The 16,697-nt window shown below is 41.2% G+C and overlaps 1 protein-coding gene across 1 annotated transcript in view; it reads right to left on the minus strand.

The window, feature by feature from the left end:
- CDH2 (cadherin 2) overlaps positions 1-16,231 on the minus strand; it is a 209,086-nt gene extending 192,855 nt beyond the window's left edge. Inside the window, exon 1 of the mRNA XM_059409398.1 lies at positions 16,066-16,231. Within this exon, the coding sequence (XP_059265381.1) occupies positions 16,066-16,125 (60 nt within the window). The 5' untranslated portion in view covers positions 16,126-16,231. The remainder of the gene's footprint in view (positions 1-16,065) is intronic.
- Positions 16,232-16,697: the final 466 nt, after the last annotated feature.

The raw sequence follows: 16,697 nt of genomic DNA on the forward strand, positions 1-16,697 counted from the left end.
AAGAGGCAGGACATGTGGGGCGACCTTAACCCAAATGACAAACATTTTTGAGTGAGGGCCACTGTCGCTTGGTCCCTTGGCAAAGGCCTGAGGCAGCTCTAAACTTTTGCAGGTGCCCATGGGCCCTGGGCTGAATACACAGAGATAGCCGAGGCACAGAAAAAGGAGATTATTTCAACATCCACTGCCTAAAGACTATCGAGCAGAATAATATCTGCCATTTTTTAAAAGACAGTGAATTCCAGAGCCCTGTCAAGGTTCTCTCCTGAAATCACTGACAAGTCTAGAGGGCAGGACTGGATTGGCTGTCTCTAATTCTCCTCTGCATTCGGAGGCAAAATAAGGCACCTCCTTAATTTGCCCACGGGCTCCAGGATCAGCCCCCACCAAGCGGTCTGGACGGGTCTTTACAGATGAAGGAGAAATCTTGCCTTGCAGAGGGACTTTTTGGCTAAAGCAACCCCACAACAGGTGGCAAGAGACTGAAAACACTTGTTCCCAGGACAGTGTGTCCCACAACTATCCACCCGACAGAGCCCACACTAGGGACAGCCCCAGCCTGGCAGTCTCTAGGCGGCTCACAGGGAAAGGCAAAGTAGGATATTTCAGTGTGCTGGTTGCAAACCATTTGAAACTCATCAGAGAGAGGCTCCCAGGGGGAGTCCTTCCCTCCGCTTAGAGGGTTCACCCGCGCATTCTGGATTTTCCCTGAGAAAGCTGGCACTTGAGATACTACCCCTCTGTGCGAGGTTCCAGAATAGCCCATGGTGGCAATCTCTGTCCTCTTTGACTTCCATCCATCAGATTCAGTATCTTTAAATCTTCATTTCCCCTTTGAACTCTGGGCTTAGTTCAAAGGTCATGGATTATAGACAAGAGGCTTAGCCTGATTAGCAACTGGGGAAGCTAAACTGATGAAGGTTTTCTCCGCCCACGGTGAGTCTTTTCCTCAGATATCCTGGGCTCCCCGTCATGGCTTTGGGACACTTAGAGACAGGCCACGGGGTCTAAACTTCGCCTGGAATAAATCTTTTAGGGTGGCAGTGGGTTTGCCTTCTAACTTTGTAGCTGCACCACTACTGCTGGGATCATCTCGCATGCCTCATTAGCTCTGAGAACTCTTTACAGAGTAAACCTATTGATCTCCTGAGGCTTCACGAAGTTGGAAGCCAGGCTTTCCTGACAGAGGCCCATCTTCCCCCGATCAGGGGACAGTCGCCAACCTTCTGCATAAGCACGTTTGGTGGTTAAGAACATAAACTCAATGGCTAATCCAAAATCTGGAGAAGGTTTTCGGGAGCCCTTACTCCCCACTTTCAAGTAGAGGGAGCTACACTAGCGATAGTACTCCTGACCTCTGTCAACCTCTCTGGCAGGTTGGTCGGAAACAATGGGCATGCAGAGTTCAGTACCTCCATCACCTCAGTGCAGGTATCACGATGCTGCCGGGAACCTACGAGAGCAGGGTTCCCAGGCAGGAGGCTGGCGCTCACGTGGCGCTGCTGAAGGTGGGAGGTAAGGGGGGGGAATGGATTCGGAGATCCTACATACTTAATCCACATTCTCCACCCTCACCTTTGTCAGTAGTAAAGGTTGTATTTTGGCTATCTGCTGATGCTTTTGTCTTACTTGTCCAGAACTTGGATGTTTAAGAAGCACTGTTTACTAGGTCTCTTCAAAGACACCAGAATTACAAACAAAGTCTCAATATTACTGAATATCCAAAGGCCAAGACTCAAAGATCAAAAAGGCCAGACTACATGACATCCTTTTACCACCAGCAGGGCCACAAGCTCACCAGGATGCTGAACACTGAGGGTTGGAGAGCAAACATCTAAGTCTCTTTAAGTGCTTGGGGGACCCCAGGTGCTAGGAAGAGAAAATCGCATGTACCTCTGGATTGCTCGGTAACTACGGTGCTGGGCCCAGCCAGCCTGAAGTCAGAAAAAAACAAGGCAATTCAGAGAACTGTCAACCACTCATGAGTTACTTGCATCTCTTAAAATCACCACCAAGGGGCCATGTGGCCAGTGACAGAAACTACCTACTTCCATGATATCCTATCCAAATGCCGACTCAGTCTCATAAATTTTCCCATTCTTAAGGCCAAAAGTTACTCTCTGAAACCGAGACCCTTAAAGTCTGGATTCTAAAGTACAAATCCTCCTGCAATCTTTCCAAAATCTAGAACAGACAAGCTTATTTTCTTCCCACCGCATATACGCTTGCAGACTTCCAAGGAACTGGTTGTTACCAGCAAGGCAAAACCCTGTTCAGGTCCCCTTCGGCCACATCCTAGAGGCATGTCTTTCAGTGAAAAGATTAAGCGAGGCTTCAGAGAGACATTTGTAAAATGGATAGTGATGAAAATGCCCACCTTATCTCAGGGGGCTGATGTGAGATTACATGAGACAATGCAGGTAAAGGGCTTGGCCTGGCACATAGTAAGCACTCAGCAAATATTAGATTTAATCACATGAGTCAGCTTTCAAGAAGGCTCAATCTTTGGCAGCATCCCACACAAGCCACAGGTGAAAATGTTAAGCAAAAAGAATAGGCAGTAAACAGTCAGGCCAAGCTATAACAAATTACAAATTTCATCAGATTGGCTAGTGTTCATTCAAACACCTCAAGGAAGAGAGAAAGGCCACAACACACAGCAAAACAATCTTCAACTCATTATGCAGTCCACTAGATTGTTAAAAATTTTAAAGTTTGGCTATAATACATATGGTAAAATTATGGAAAAACAGAAATACAGACATGGTGCTGGTGGACCGATTTGGAAAACATTCTTGTTCGCAGCCCAGCAATTCTAACTCCCTGGTGCATACCTTAGAGCAGCCCAGCATTCTATCACCTGGGAGCTTGCTAGACAGGCAAATTCTCAGGCTCCACCACAGACTTACTGAATCAGAAGCTCAGAGGGCGGGGCCAGGAATCTCTGTTTAATGGGCTTTCTGGTGATTCTTACACAACCTCAGGTTTGAGAAATGCAGTCTTGGGCTATCTCAGACACATAATGCCCAGGGGGCAAGTACAGCAATGTTCACAGTAGCCAAATTCTGAAATCACACACACAAACCCATCAACGATAAATTGAACAAGTGAGTTCTACCATATTCATAGCATGCAATGCCCTAGAGCAGTGAAAATGAACAAATTAGAGTTACACAACTCAACTGAATGAATCTTAAAAGACAAAACAAGCAGAAGCAGCAAATCACAAAAAGTACGTTATGTGTGTGTGTATATATATATATATGCACATAAATACACACATATGTACGGTGTATTTATAAATGCATAATACACACACATTTTCTTAAATACATCTCTTCTCCCGCAAATATATGGAATATATACATAGATGGTAACACTACAAAGAAAAGCAATGAATAATTAATTAGAAAAATGAAGACCGTAGTTACCTCTGGGGGTGAAATGAGGAATTGAAACAGTATTCTGGAGACTTCCAAGGTCCTGGCAATATTCCATTTCTTAATCTGTCTGGTAGTTTCACTGACATATTTGTATACTATAATTATTTTTTAGCCTGTGCATATATGCTTTATATAGTCCTCCACAAGGATCACATTTTACAATTTAAAAAAAAAAAAGACTTTTTTTTAAAAGGTTGAACTTCATATATATACCAAATAGAACTGGATGTCAACCCAGTCTTTATTTATTTATTTACCTGCATTCAAATAAGTACCAAACCAGAACACAGGCTCTGACATCAGGCTGCTGGTATTTGAATCCTAGTTCCTTCATTCACAAAATTACTTTGGGTACCTTATTCTAAACTATCTGTGCTTTGGTGTCCTTGTATGTAAAATGAGCATAATCTTCTGTGAATTAAATGAGTTAATACGCTTAACGTACTTAGAGCAGTGCCTGGTGCATAGTAATTACTCAAAAATGATGTGCTATTATTAGGACAGGATGAAATTGAGTTAAAAGTAACATTTCCTGCATCTAATTGCTAATAAATCATCAGCATCTACAAGAACAATGAATCTTCACTCAGTTTTTGCAGATTCTGTGTTGGTATCAACCAACATTGCCTTCAACCCCTTCCTCTCTATGAGGTCCTCATCATCATGTTAAAAGGATTGAAAAATGAGTAAGTTGGGCGCCTGGGTGGCTCAGTGGGTTAAGCCGCTGCCTTCGGCTCAGGTCATGATCTCAGGGTCCTGGGATCGAGTCCCGCATCGGGCTCTCTGCTTGGCAGGGAGCCTGCTTCCCCCCCCCCCCTCCCTCTCTGCCTGCTTCTCCATCTACTTGTGATTTCTCTCTGTCAAATAAATAAATAAATAAATCTTTAAAAAAAAAAAAAAAAAAAAAAAAAAAAGAAAAATGAGTAAGTTACTCGGGCTCCAGCCTAGTCTCAACACATGCACACACACGCTTACATCAATATCAGAACATTAAAGAATTAAATCACAGAAGCAAAGAGACAGACCTGGAAGACAGGAGAATAGCTTCTGTTCGATTACCTGTAATTCCCAAATCAAATGGCTGGCAGAATAACACTCCATATATATTAACCTCTTTCCCTAATTCTATCATCCTAGACAACATCTGTCAGAATTTAAAGAGGAATGTTAAAATATGTGTCCTTCTATTGTGGTTTCCCAGTGGGGCGGAAAGGACACTCTGGTGGTAACTTCAGAGTTACAAGTTAGCTGGCTATCACACCAAACGTAGAGCAAAGCTTTGGACCTAAAAGAGCTCAAATATATTCAGATCATTAAATTATTCCTTGATTGTGTTTGTGTAAAACAGTGGTAATGGCTATGCCCCAAAATCTTCAGTTAAAGAGCTTATACCTTGTTTACCATATGAAAGCACTTTTCTAAGTGATGTATGCATATTAACCCATATACTTTTCATAACAGCCTTAGGATAGACCATTATAAAAATGTCAGTCGTCCAAGGGCACTCAATACCCAAGTGTCAGAACTAGGGCACAAACACAGGTCAACCAACTCCAGAAACCAGTCTTACCCACTGTGCCTCACTGACTCTCTGGCAACCAAATCAGTACAACTGGAAAGAAAAAAAGGACAAGAACCCAAAACCTAAGGAAATGTTAAATGTAATAAAGGCACCATTTCAGATCAGAAAACAAGCAGCTTTATTTGACAAACGACAGCCATTCATGTGTTAGTCTGTGTATTTTGTGTATTACATATTAATGGGAGAAACTAAGCAAGACTCTCTACCTTCATACCACACTATACTTGAAAAGAAATTTCAGGTAAGTAAAAAAAAAAAAAAAAGAAAAAAAGAAAATTCAGCTAAGTAAATATCTAAATGTGAAGATATAAACAGATAAATACAATTTGATATAGCGTGAGGTTTGAGAAGACTGTGTTTGGAGGTGCACGGTCTCAATTTACATATCGGCACAACCACCAGAGCAGTGCTCCAGGAACGTGTCTCACGTATGAGTGTATGTATGTATATATGTATGTGTATATACATTTAAGTTATGTATACATTTAGATTATGAAGGACTAAGACTAAGGAAAATAAGGAATAAGAATCACGGCACTATCCATTACAAATGCAAATACTAAAAAAGTAACCTCACTGTTTTCCAAAATATCTTTATTTTAGGTCATAAAATGTTATGAGCCATCTGCAGATAGTCCACTGTTATCTACATTTAAATATACCAGGATCCCCCTTTTATTAAACACAGCTCCACAGAGATGGCCTCAAATAAAGGGAAGACCATAAACCAAATCACGGCTAATTCACTTTCTTTTACAAAGAAGTTAACTATAAATCGATTTGTAAATTAAATCAATGATGATGATGTTCTCCCAAATGTTCTTAGTATTTGCCAAACAGAAAAGACAGAACTGTAAATAAAAATTGAATGCCAAAAACACAAACACCGAACATAAACAGTAACTTTTATGGGAGAAAAAGTATGGGTTGGGGCGAAACACAAGTGAAATACGTATTACCTATCAATAAGCTAAGGCCTGGCAAAAAGTACAATCCCTTAAATACTGAAAAATGAAGTCCACACGTGTAAGAACATTAAAATATATATATATATTAGAGCTGCCTTGAAGCACACAAATCTTTGGTGGGCTGGAATCTGAGTCCTCAGTCCTCCTCATCACCATGCATGGAATCCTCCACCAAGAATCTGGTTCTACTACACAACCACAGAGAACGGCGAGAAAAGGCTTCTAGAAAGAAAGATCTTGGGACAAATATGGCACTCTGCATCCTTCATGGCAACCTTTCAGATCTTTAAAAAACCTACACAAACACGAAAGAGGGTCAACTATTCCCAAAGATGCACTGAACAGCTGGAAAACTAGCAGTTTATGGCATTATAACCCTCCATTTAACCTTTTTTTAAATTAAAATTAAATCTGGGTAAGACCTCTTGGAGAAGTGGGTCACCAGTAAGCTCAGAGAAGGTATTAAGAAGCATCACGGAAAAGATTAGAATCTGTTAACACACAAACCTGCTGCTTGAAGAACTCAGATCAAAAAGACATTTAGTTCTTTGCTTCTATCCTCCTTCTGAAAGAGGCTATAAACTACAGTCTAAATGTTTTTGGCTTGTGGTTAAACAATACTGCCAAATTAAAAGAAAGAAAAGAAGAAAAGAAAAGAAGAAAAGAAATTATACAGAAGAAAAAATCTGAGTAGGAAAACCCACAGAAGGTGTTTCATGGCTTGACCAACGACAGGCAAGCAAATTTTAGCTGCAATGAATCACTCCATTCTTTTTCTTTTTTAAAAAAGAACTTCCTTAAATTCCTGGATATTTCTATGACATCCATGAAGCTTTCCTAATTTCTGACTATTAAAACACATATGACACAAACATATGGACATTTCTAGAATTGAGTGGAAGATGCCAGACACAAAAGGGAATATACTATAGGGTTTCATAAAGTACAAAGACTCCATAATATAAGCAAAAGTAATAGATGTTCCCAGAAGTAAAGTAAATGCTCAGCATGTGAGGACAGTTAAAATTGGAGGAGGGTAACCCACGAGGGGCTGTTGAAGCTGTGTCTTGACTGGGAGCTGACTCAACAGTATGTTCAATTTATGAACATTCAACAGGCTCTCCACTTACATGTGCACTTTCCTGTATGCATTTGATAGTTCCATAAAGTGTGAGTGTGTATGTTGGGGTGTGGATCAACTCTGCATTTTGAATTCCCTAAAGTCCAATTTAGAGAAGCCAAACATTAGAAACTAATTTTGAGCATGTCACCACCAAATGGACTCCACTGGGGGGGAGGGGAGCCAAAGGAGGTGTAAAAGGTTAATATTTTGGCCACACAAAACACATTTTTTTCTTTATTTACTGGACCAGAAAGCCGTAAAGAATGAACTTCAGACTTTGAACTGTTGCGTTAACCATTTAAGACAACAAAAGAAAAAAAAAATTAAAGTCCTCACAGTCTCTAGTTTATGACAGATTTATGTTAAGCAGAGGGAGTGGATTATATCCCCATTAAACTTAGTAAAATTAATGACTTTTTAGTCATTTATTTCAGAGTTCACTTAACAGCTTCCCAATGAACCAAGAAACATTTTATTGGAGATTATGGTCAAGCCAACTGAATCCGCCCAGTTACAACAGGTCAAATTACAAGCAAAACAGTTCTAGGCTTTCTCCTTGGCAAAACAAGGATTTGCCAGAAAACACTGTCCCTCCACAAAGCATTCGTGTGAATTTGCTTTACTAGTTCCTTTTGAGATGTGGACATATAATTTCATTTTGGGAGAAAGTAATTCCCATGATTCAAACGTGGAAAATGCGCCACTAAACATATTTCAAAATTCGGTGATTTAGTCTCTTGAATTTATTTTCACAGGAAAGAAGCTGAAAAAACAGTATCAAAAAAAGAAAAATAAAAACATGCATAGCCTGAGGGCTTCTAGGTTCTTAGGAAGTATCAAAAGTTCTAAGAATTTGTGCAAAAAAATTATTTTTGAGAACTTATCAGCATGTTATTTATTGATCGAGACAATCTGAAGAACATTATAAAATGGATTACGAATCATCTCCCCACAATATTTTCTCCTTTCTCTAAGAGAACATATTTTAAAAATGAGTGATAATCCTAACCAAGATTTACATTTTGGCTTCAGAAGCCAAAATAATTCAAAGTATTTAAGGTCAAATTAATAGAAAATATAACTCAGAAGCTCACTACTTAAAAAAAAAATCTTATCAACTCAGTAAAGAGGAACTGAAATTCCTCTCTAATGCGATATTCATTCCTTGAGTACAATTTTATTGAAAGAGTCCCCAGTCTGCAGACGAAGGATGAAAAACATGTGCTTTGTAGTCAGGCTCAATCTACTCTAACAGATACCATTCACTCTGGATTCTCAGAAAAACTACTCAAACTGAGTTCCACTTTCATCATCTCTAAAATGGGAATTTTATTTCACAGGGTTATGGATAATTAACTGGGATAACATAATTGTTCTCTTCACTGAAATTAAAAAATATGTTATTGTAAAGGTTTAGTACTACCAGACATTAGTTAAAAAAAAAAAAATTCAGAGAGGTGGCAGCAAATATTAAAGTTTTAACAATTTTCTCTGGTGTATGTGCTTTTCTGAGTTACATGAATGACCTACTGAGAATTAATAAAAATAAAATAAATTGGGAGATGTCCTAAAACTGCATATGAGGAAAAAAACCTGAAGGGCCAGGCTTACAACCGTTACTGAAAGCAGTAACAGAAAAGTTCAATATTTCGGAGCACCTGGCTTAGTTCAGTAAGTAGTATGTGTGACGCTTGACTTTGGGGTCCTCCATTTGAGCCTTATGTTGGGTATAGAGACTAGCTAAATAATTAAACAAACAGACTTTTTAAAAAAAATTTCAATATTTAATGTAACAGAAGAAAGCTGAATAAACACAAAATTTATTTTAATACTGAGGGGAAAATGGCCATTTCACATTTCCATTTCCAGTAATTTCTGGAATAATATACTAAGACATAGCCCTTCAATTAAGTTTTTTGTTTTTTTTTTAACAAATTCCTTTAACTAATCTACTGACACATTAAATAATATATCAGAATGGGGGAGAGGGAATCTGGATACAAATATTTTCAATTATGATGGTCAAGTAAGCAATTATTTTTAAATTAACACAAAAACCAATATTAAAACTAAAAATATATAAATACTCTATGGTAAAGTAAATTTTTAAGTTAACATAAAAACCAGTATTAAAATTACAATCATAATATATTATTACTCCAGCACTTATTTATTTTTGTTATATGAAGGTATATTTTGTCAAAGAAAATCAAAGAACGGATCATGGATCAAGCATGTCTCCAAGCACATCTCTATATGATTGTCATATTATATTTATAATAGCACTTCCTTTTAAGTAGTTCAAGCTGTTTTAAAGGCATTATACAATTAATTTTCCAATGCTACTTGGGAAAAACCCAAGTTAAACGGTTTATTTAATCAAGGCAGTAGACCAGAACATCTGATTTCCATATTCAATATTCTTCTGTACCTTATGTTCTAGATAGTAGTAATAAGGTGTTTAGACTGCACTTTTGCCACCAGAAATAGAAGGAAAAATTAAATATTCAAAGGAATGTAAGAGATATCACAATTGTTTAATGAACTAATGTAATCCCTCAGGCACAAATAACTCAGCAAAGTATGGTCATTTTATGATGCAATATGGAACCGATTCTATTATTTAACTACCCAATCTTCTTTAGGCCTAGTTGTAGCTTAGCCTGATATAGGTTGTTCTCAACACAACGTTAGGATGTTCTACTGTTACTTTAAGTCATCTTCATCCTATTTCTACATTGTTTGATCTTCTATTCTATCATTATAGCTTCTACTACGGTCTTCATCCAATTTCTCCTCATTTGGAAGCCCTGAAGTCCCACTGGTCATATCCGCTGTCCCTCTCTGATGCATTTCTAGGTACGTGACTGTGCCAAACATTTGGTGGTTTAACAATCACTTTCTTGATCTGGAACTAGAACTAAAATGCTTTACTCCACACAGTAAGGGCTCTCAAATCTGCATGCATATTACACATGATTTATTAAATCAATTTCTACTAATGACATTCAGAGTTCAACTAATCCAATCCTTTGTAATTACAAGTATTTTAATACATATCGTTATACATGCATGCAAACATATGATGTATGCATCATGGATTTATACATTATGACTATACACACATCATGATTTATACATCATGAATACCCACATATCTGTAGAAAAATAACTTGCTAGGTCAATGGGCTATATTTTTAGTGTTCACCCATATCACTCAATTCAAAGGTTCTTGTGGAAGCCGTCTCCTTTCAAAGAAACACTGAAGTATAAAAGGAATAATTTTTATTCTTAGTAGTATCATATTCCCCTTTCTTTAAGTCTAACCCCCCAAAATAGTTTACTTTTAGTGGTAAAAGAAGCACTGCCAATGAAAAAAATTATTTTAAAAGTCAAGCATATAAAAAATACAGATGACTTCTAACCTACCATATATAATAAACTATTGTTGATGACCTTCAAAGTGATATTCTACCACTCTGAGTATGTGGAAATCTTTGCATTTCAGTTTAAAAATTAAAATCATTCCAAAGTCTTTGAAAAGGAGTCATCTGGGGGATTTTTTTAAAGAGCCCCAGGAGTCCCAGAACTGGAAAGTGCCTTAAAGATCAACTAACCCAACCAGGCCCAGTATTTTACTGTTGAGGAAAATGAGGTCATGAGAGTTTAAGGGCATAAACTACATCTGGACTAGATTAGAACCCCAGGTTCTTCCTGCCCTTGACACTAGCTCTTGCCCTTGACACTATGTAACATCAGCTCATTTGCACAGAACAAAATTACTACACCCTTGGTACCCAAATCACCTTGACGGCAAACACAAATTGTGATAAATGTTACAGGAGATAGCAACCTTCAACATCGGTTAGATAACAACCCTCAACATACATGTTGTACATACACACACACACACACACACACACACCATGGTCTTGTGGACTTCTCTAAGTACAAGGGAGGCTCAGACAAGGAAGTGCACTGAGTATGAGAGAATGACCAAAAATAAGAACTGAGAAGCATTTATTTATAACCCAAATTTTCCTTTCAAAAACTCTGTTGTAACACAAATCATAATCTTTAAATCCAAATATGTTAAAAGGTCCTATTTAGCTCCGGAATTCACCTTCTTTGACTTTAAAGACATCCCTCTATCGAGGCAGAAGATACAGCTCTAACTAAAACATTCATCTGTATATACCTCTTCCTTGGAATGAATAGGGTTGTTTAATTAAAACTGATCTACATTTAGTTAAAAACACAAAGACTAGCATCTGTTCAAATTAACTGATATAATTTGCTATAAAATTAAAACAAAAATAACTTTTTGGTAGGAAAAGATAGAAATGTGAAGCATAATGATCTGTTGATACAAATTACATTTCAACTTACAGTTCTTAACCCAACTTGAAAATGCTTAGGTTTTTAGAGGGTATACTAATGGCAGATATGAAATACTCAACAAAACCCAAACTCCAAATCTATCATATTTTTTAAATGGTTGATAAAATTCACCACCAGTCTGTGCAGTGCTTAAACTTGATTACTTTTTGTATTTGAGCCAAAAGAACAAATTTGAATAATGTTAACTTGTGCAAAACGGTAGAGTATATACACAAACACTACATTTCTTAAATTACATCTAGGATTTTTCTTTAAAAATCACTCTTCTAACTTAAGAATATCCCTTTGAAAACGGAATGGGGATTTGAGTTACTTAGGATTTTTTTAAAGGCATTTTAAAGAAAGATTAACTGTTGCTTTAAGTCTTGACATTTCCTGATTAATAACCTAAAGCTTAATGAGGCACAACAGATTTAAGAATTGAAAATTTTTAATGAAAAGGGAAATTAAGGACAGTTTGGTGCAATACACTGTCACCAAAATAATCTGTTCCAGGAAGACTTTAGTCTCTTTATGAAAAGAAAATACAATCTAAAAAGAACTACCTCTTAAAATCTGAACTTTTAGAAGAAGGTCAGAGCAGACTTCAGGAACGTTTGAAAGTCAAAAAGTACAACCTGTACATAAATTCTGAACTTGCAATTGGGGCTTAAAAAATTATATAGAGAGATGGATATAAATTATCTATCTATATCTCCATGCATATATATATTTAAAATGTGTCCATAAAATATTTTAGAATGCACAAATTATTATTTTTCAAATCACACCTAAGATGCTTGCATTGTACCACCTATGAGTAATGACCACATACCACAAGATAAGAAAAGGGCAAAGTTATGAATAACTAGGGCCACTAAGTAGAATAAACTGTGAATACCAACTATGTTGATTCTCCTTACTCTCACAATAAGTTGTTACAAGACACATGAAAATCAAGTAAACATTGAGAATAAATATGCTTTATATCTAACATGATTACTGCGTACTAGATTTCCCACATCCTAAAAAAAAAAAAAAAAAGCTTCTTCTTCTATGTTTCATGTATTGAATATTAATCCTTTCTAAGTGTTTACACCTAACAGATGAAAATCACGTATGGTTTATGCCATCTATTTTCAGTCTTCCTCACCAAGGGTTGAAAGCAGGACCTATGTGATAAGACTAAGAATCCAGAGTATCTATAAACATTAAGGTGATGTCCTTGATGCTTCATAACCCATACAAGTATATTTGAATTGGAACAGTGGAACGATGCATTAAAGTGTGAACTAGTAAAACAAAGCAGGTTTCTAGTCTAGTAATTACTGGGTAGGGTTTAAAAGTAAAATTGATTTTTTTTCTTCTCTTTATTATTATTATTATTATTATTTTGGCCTGATGATAAATCTCTTAAAGTCTTTGAAAGTCACTTGTATAATTTAAAAGGAAAGTTTGTCCTAACTTTGTGATATCCTTTGACCCCTGAAATTTAATGGTTAAATTTGACTTTTTTGTTTTTAGTGCAAAAGAAAATGCTAATGCCCTAAGTTAAAATGAGGAAGAATTAGAGAAAATCTTAAAGCTGAATATCATAATGTGCAAAATTCACTAGGATTGTGTAAATATAAGGTAACAGAACTAAACTAATAAGGAATCTCTCAAAGTAAAAATAAAAGTGTTCAAAGTATAACAAGGAACACTTCAGTTAACACATAAATGCATAAAGTCCTATTGAATATTTGTTCTTCTTTAATCGGTCTGAAAAAATAAGGCTGCTCTGATCTATACTAATAACCTATTCATCCTCTTTCCTAAAACTCTTGTCTTCTTCGTCTGACCTTAAAAAAAAAAAAAAAAAAAAATAAAAAGGCTTGAATAGCAGATGACTGCAGAGGGGCCATTTTCACCTTGCAGATAGATCTTTGTTATTCTGGTGTGTAAAGCAGGCTATTAGCACGAAGTCATTTCTAATCTCAGTTGTACAATCCACATGGCGCATTTAACCCTAAAACTCATGTTGCATAAACCACTGTTCTTTCACTCCTAATGACCTTGCAAATCATTCAATGTGATGGCTTAACTTGCACCCAGGAATCAGGAAACCGCTAAATAACTTGCTGACAAAGTTATAATTTCCCTTTTCCTGAGGGTTTACAAATGTCAACATGACATCTGTCTACAAGAAACTGAGAAAGAACATGGGATGGTAAAGATAAGCGCATTTTTTTTTAATGTTTTAGGAAATGACTTAGAAAGTTCATACCTGACTTCAAGGCAGATGACTAAGAGAAAATGAGACTGCTCCAGTGGTACCACACTTAGTCCCACGATATGAATGACCAACAAATGTCTCCTCCTGTCCTAACTTCATTGCAGTTTTCAATTAAAACTTACTTTCAGATCAAAAAGTTAGTGAACATAATACCATCTACCGCTGGTTTCACACTGAAAATTTATGAAAAGTTGTTTGTGAATCAGTAAAACCACTCAAGGATGTTCAAAATTAATGTTCTTAAAATATGATTTTTTTTATCAATGGCATTTTCTTTGTTGAAAAAAAAGTAAAATATCTGATGTCCATAGAATTCTTGAGTTTATCTTGCCCTCCCCCTAACTTCAAACCACTGAAGTAGCATTTTTTTTCCTTCCTTTCCCTTCAGCCTAACCCCTTTAGTAAACCCTATTTGAAAAGAAGAAACAATAAATGAAGTGACAGGAGGTGAGAGAATGAGGACTGCGCACTCCAAGAATAAAGGGCGGTTTTATAACAGGAGATACTTTTGTTAGTAAGTGACTGACGGGTCTCCTCCCCCAGTTAGAAGAAATTCCATCCACTTCTCAAAACTGCAGAGACCAAAAAACGTCTAGTCTAATAGTTCAGAAACCCCAGAGTCAGGAGAGCCGAAGGGGGCGGACTGGCGAGTGGGGGAAGGGGAGAGAGACCAGCAGGAGACGAAAGAACAAAAGGAGAAACCCAAGAAAGGAGAAAAGACGGGACCCGGGCAGCCACGGAGTCAGGGAGAGAGAGCGAGAGCTTGAAAGCGGGAGAGCACGACCTGGGGGGAGAGAGCGCGGAGCTGGGCAGGGCGCGCCGCTCCACGGCGCACCATGGACAGGGCTCCAGCGGCCTCTTGCCCACATCCCTCTAGGGGGCGGCGGGAGAAAGAGCGAGACCGCGGGCGCCGACCCCGTCCCGCCCCCGGCGCCCGCAGTCCCCCACCCCACCCGCCGCGGCCGGAGCGCGTCAGGCCCTGACCCGTGAAGACCACGGAGGGGGGCGATCCGCACCATCTGTCCCAGCCCGGGCCACCACCGACGCAGCGGCACTTCCGAGCCGCGCCCGCACTTTTCATAGCTGCCACCCGCCGGCCACCCCCAGCTGCAAGGATGAGCAGGGGGCCCCTTGGGCGGATTCCCCCGGAGACCCTGACCTGCATTCAGGGCGGACACGCCCTCTCCTGCAGCCGATTTGGAACCCCATCGTCTGCGGGGGCCCATTCAGAAGGCCCCCCCCCAGGCCCCCGCTCTGCCCCAGCTCGGCGCGGAGGTTGCAGCTGAGCAGCGCAGCGTCGCTTCCCGGGACCCCGTGGGCAGCCGGGAGGGCCCTCGGCATGTCCTCCAGCCGGACGCCACGGGAAAGTTGGGCGGTCAGCCGGGCTGGGGGCCGGTGGCGCGGAGTGGCTAGGAGCCTGCGACCTGCCTGGAGCAGGTGCTTCCTGCCGCGGAAAAGCCTCCTAGTACCGATTCCATGAAGAGGCTGTCTGGCGCTCTCCCGAAGGCGTGAAAAGTGCGGAGGCTCCTCGCGAAGGCGTCCCTGAGGACGCACGCAGGGGAGAGAGAGAGGACAGAGGGAGAGAAATAATAGCCGAGTAACGGAACTTCTCCCCGCCCGCCAGGATAAGGGGGCGTGCGGGGCAGGGGCTGGGTGCGGAGACGCCGGCCCGCAGACACTCTTCGGGGCAGGGGGACGAGGTTTTCTTCCAGGTGGGACCGAGACAGAATACAGGGAGGACAAGAGAACAAGAAAGAGAAAGCAACTCTGGGCTGGGGTAAAGACAATAGGACAGTGGAGCCCTCGGGCACCGGGAGGCGCGCGGGTGCCAGGGTGGGGTGGGGTGGAGGCACGTCCCGTAACTAAGACACCAGAGTGAGAATTCCTACTGCAAACTCGCGACCCATCCCTGCGGAAATAAACAAAAAAATTGGAGCAAAGTGCAAAGCGAGGAGCGAGAAGCGTAGAAAACTGCAAAACCTGGGAGCTATCCTGCCTCACCCTTCTGCTGCCTGGAGATACCCCCTACAAGCTCGCCTGGCCCGGAAGGAAGAACAGAGGGGGCCGACGATCGGTCCCTTCGGGACGGAGCGGCGCGGGAAGACCAGCCGGCCCGGCCAGCCCTGTCCCTGCGCCCGGCCCGAGCCTCGTGCCTGCGCAGCTCCCGACCGCGCGGTGCGGCACCTCCCTTCCCGGGTGCGCAGCCTGGCCCCGCAGCGGCGCGGGGAACAAAGGGACCCGGCGCCGCCCGCCCCACCCCGCCCGCGGCCCGGCCCGCGGAGACGGCCGCGTACCTGAAGCAGGGCCGCCAGAAGCGGCAGCAGGGTCCGCGACGCTCCCACTATCCGGCACATGGAGGCGGAGAGGGGCCGAGCGAGGAGCCGGAGGCGGCGGCGGCGGCAGCAGCAGCGGCAGCACAAACAGCGGCGCGGAGAGACGGCTCCAGGCAGTTTCCACCCCCTTCCCTTCCCCTCCCCACCCCACCCCCTTCACCGCTGCTCTCCTCTCCCCGCCAATGGAGAGCGAGCTGATGACAAATAGCGGGCCGCGGAGTCCGCGGGACTCGCACCAGGAGTAATAAAACAGACCGAGAGATCAAGGAGCTGGGGAGGGGGCGGGGGAGAGAGCAGGCGTGCGTGTGAGGGTGTGAGAGAGAGAGGGAGAAAGAGAGAGAAAGAGAGAGTGTGTGTGTGCGTGTGTGTAGGCGGCCGCGGTGGCAGCGCAGGCGGCTAGGCTCCGGCCCTAAAGCGCAGCGGAAGCCGGGAGGGATGCAGGCGGCGGGGACCTTGGCCGGGGTAGGATGCGGAGGTGGAAGTGGAGCGGCCGGCGCTCCCGAGGAGCTCCGCCACGCGAGGTTTCGGGCTCCTGGCTTTGCTTCCTCTGGGTCCCCTCTCCAGGGCCGCTCTGCAAGACGAAGATGCCGAAG

The sequence above is a fragment of the Mustela nigripes genome, chromosome 8 (genome assembly GCF_022355385.1).
Source record: "Mustela nigripes isolate SB6536 chromosome 8, MUSNIG.SB6536, whole genome shotgun sequence".
Lineage (NCBI taxonomy): Eukaryota > Metazoa > Chordata > Mammalia > Carnivora > Mustelidae > Mustela > Mustela nigripes.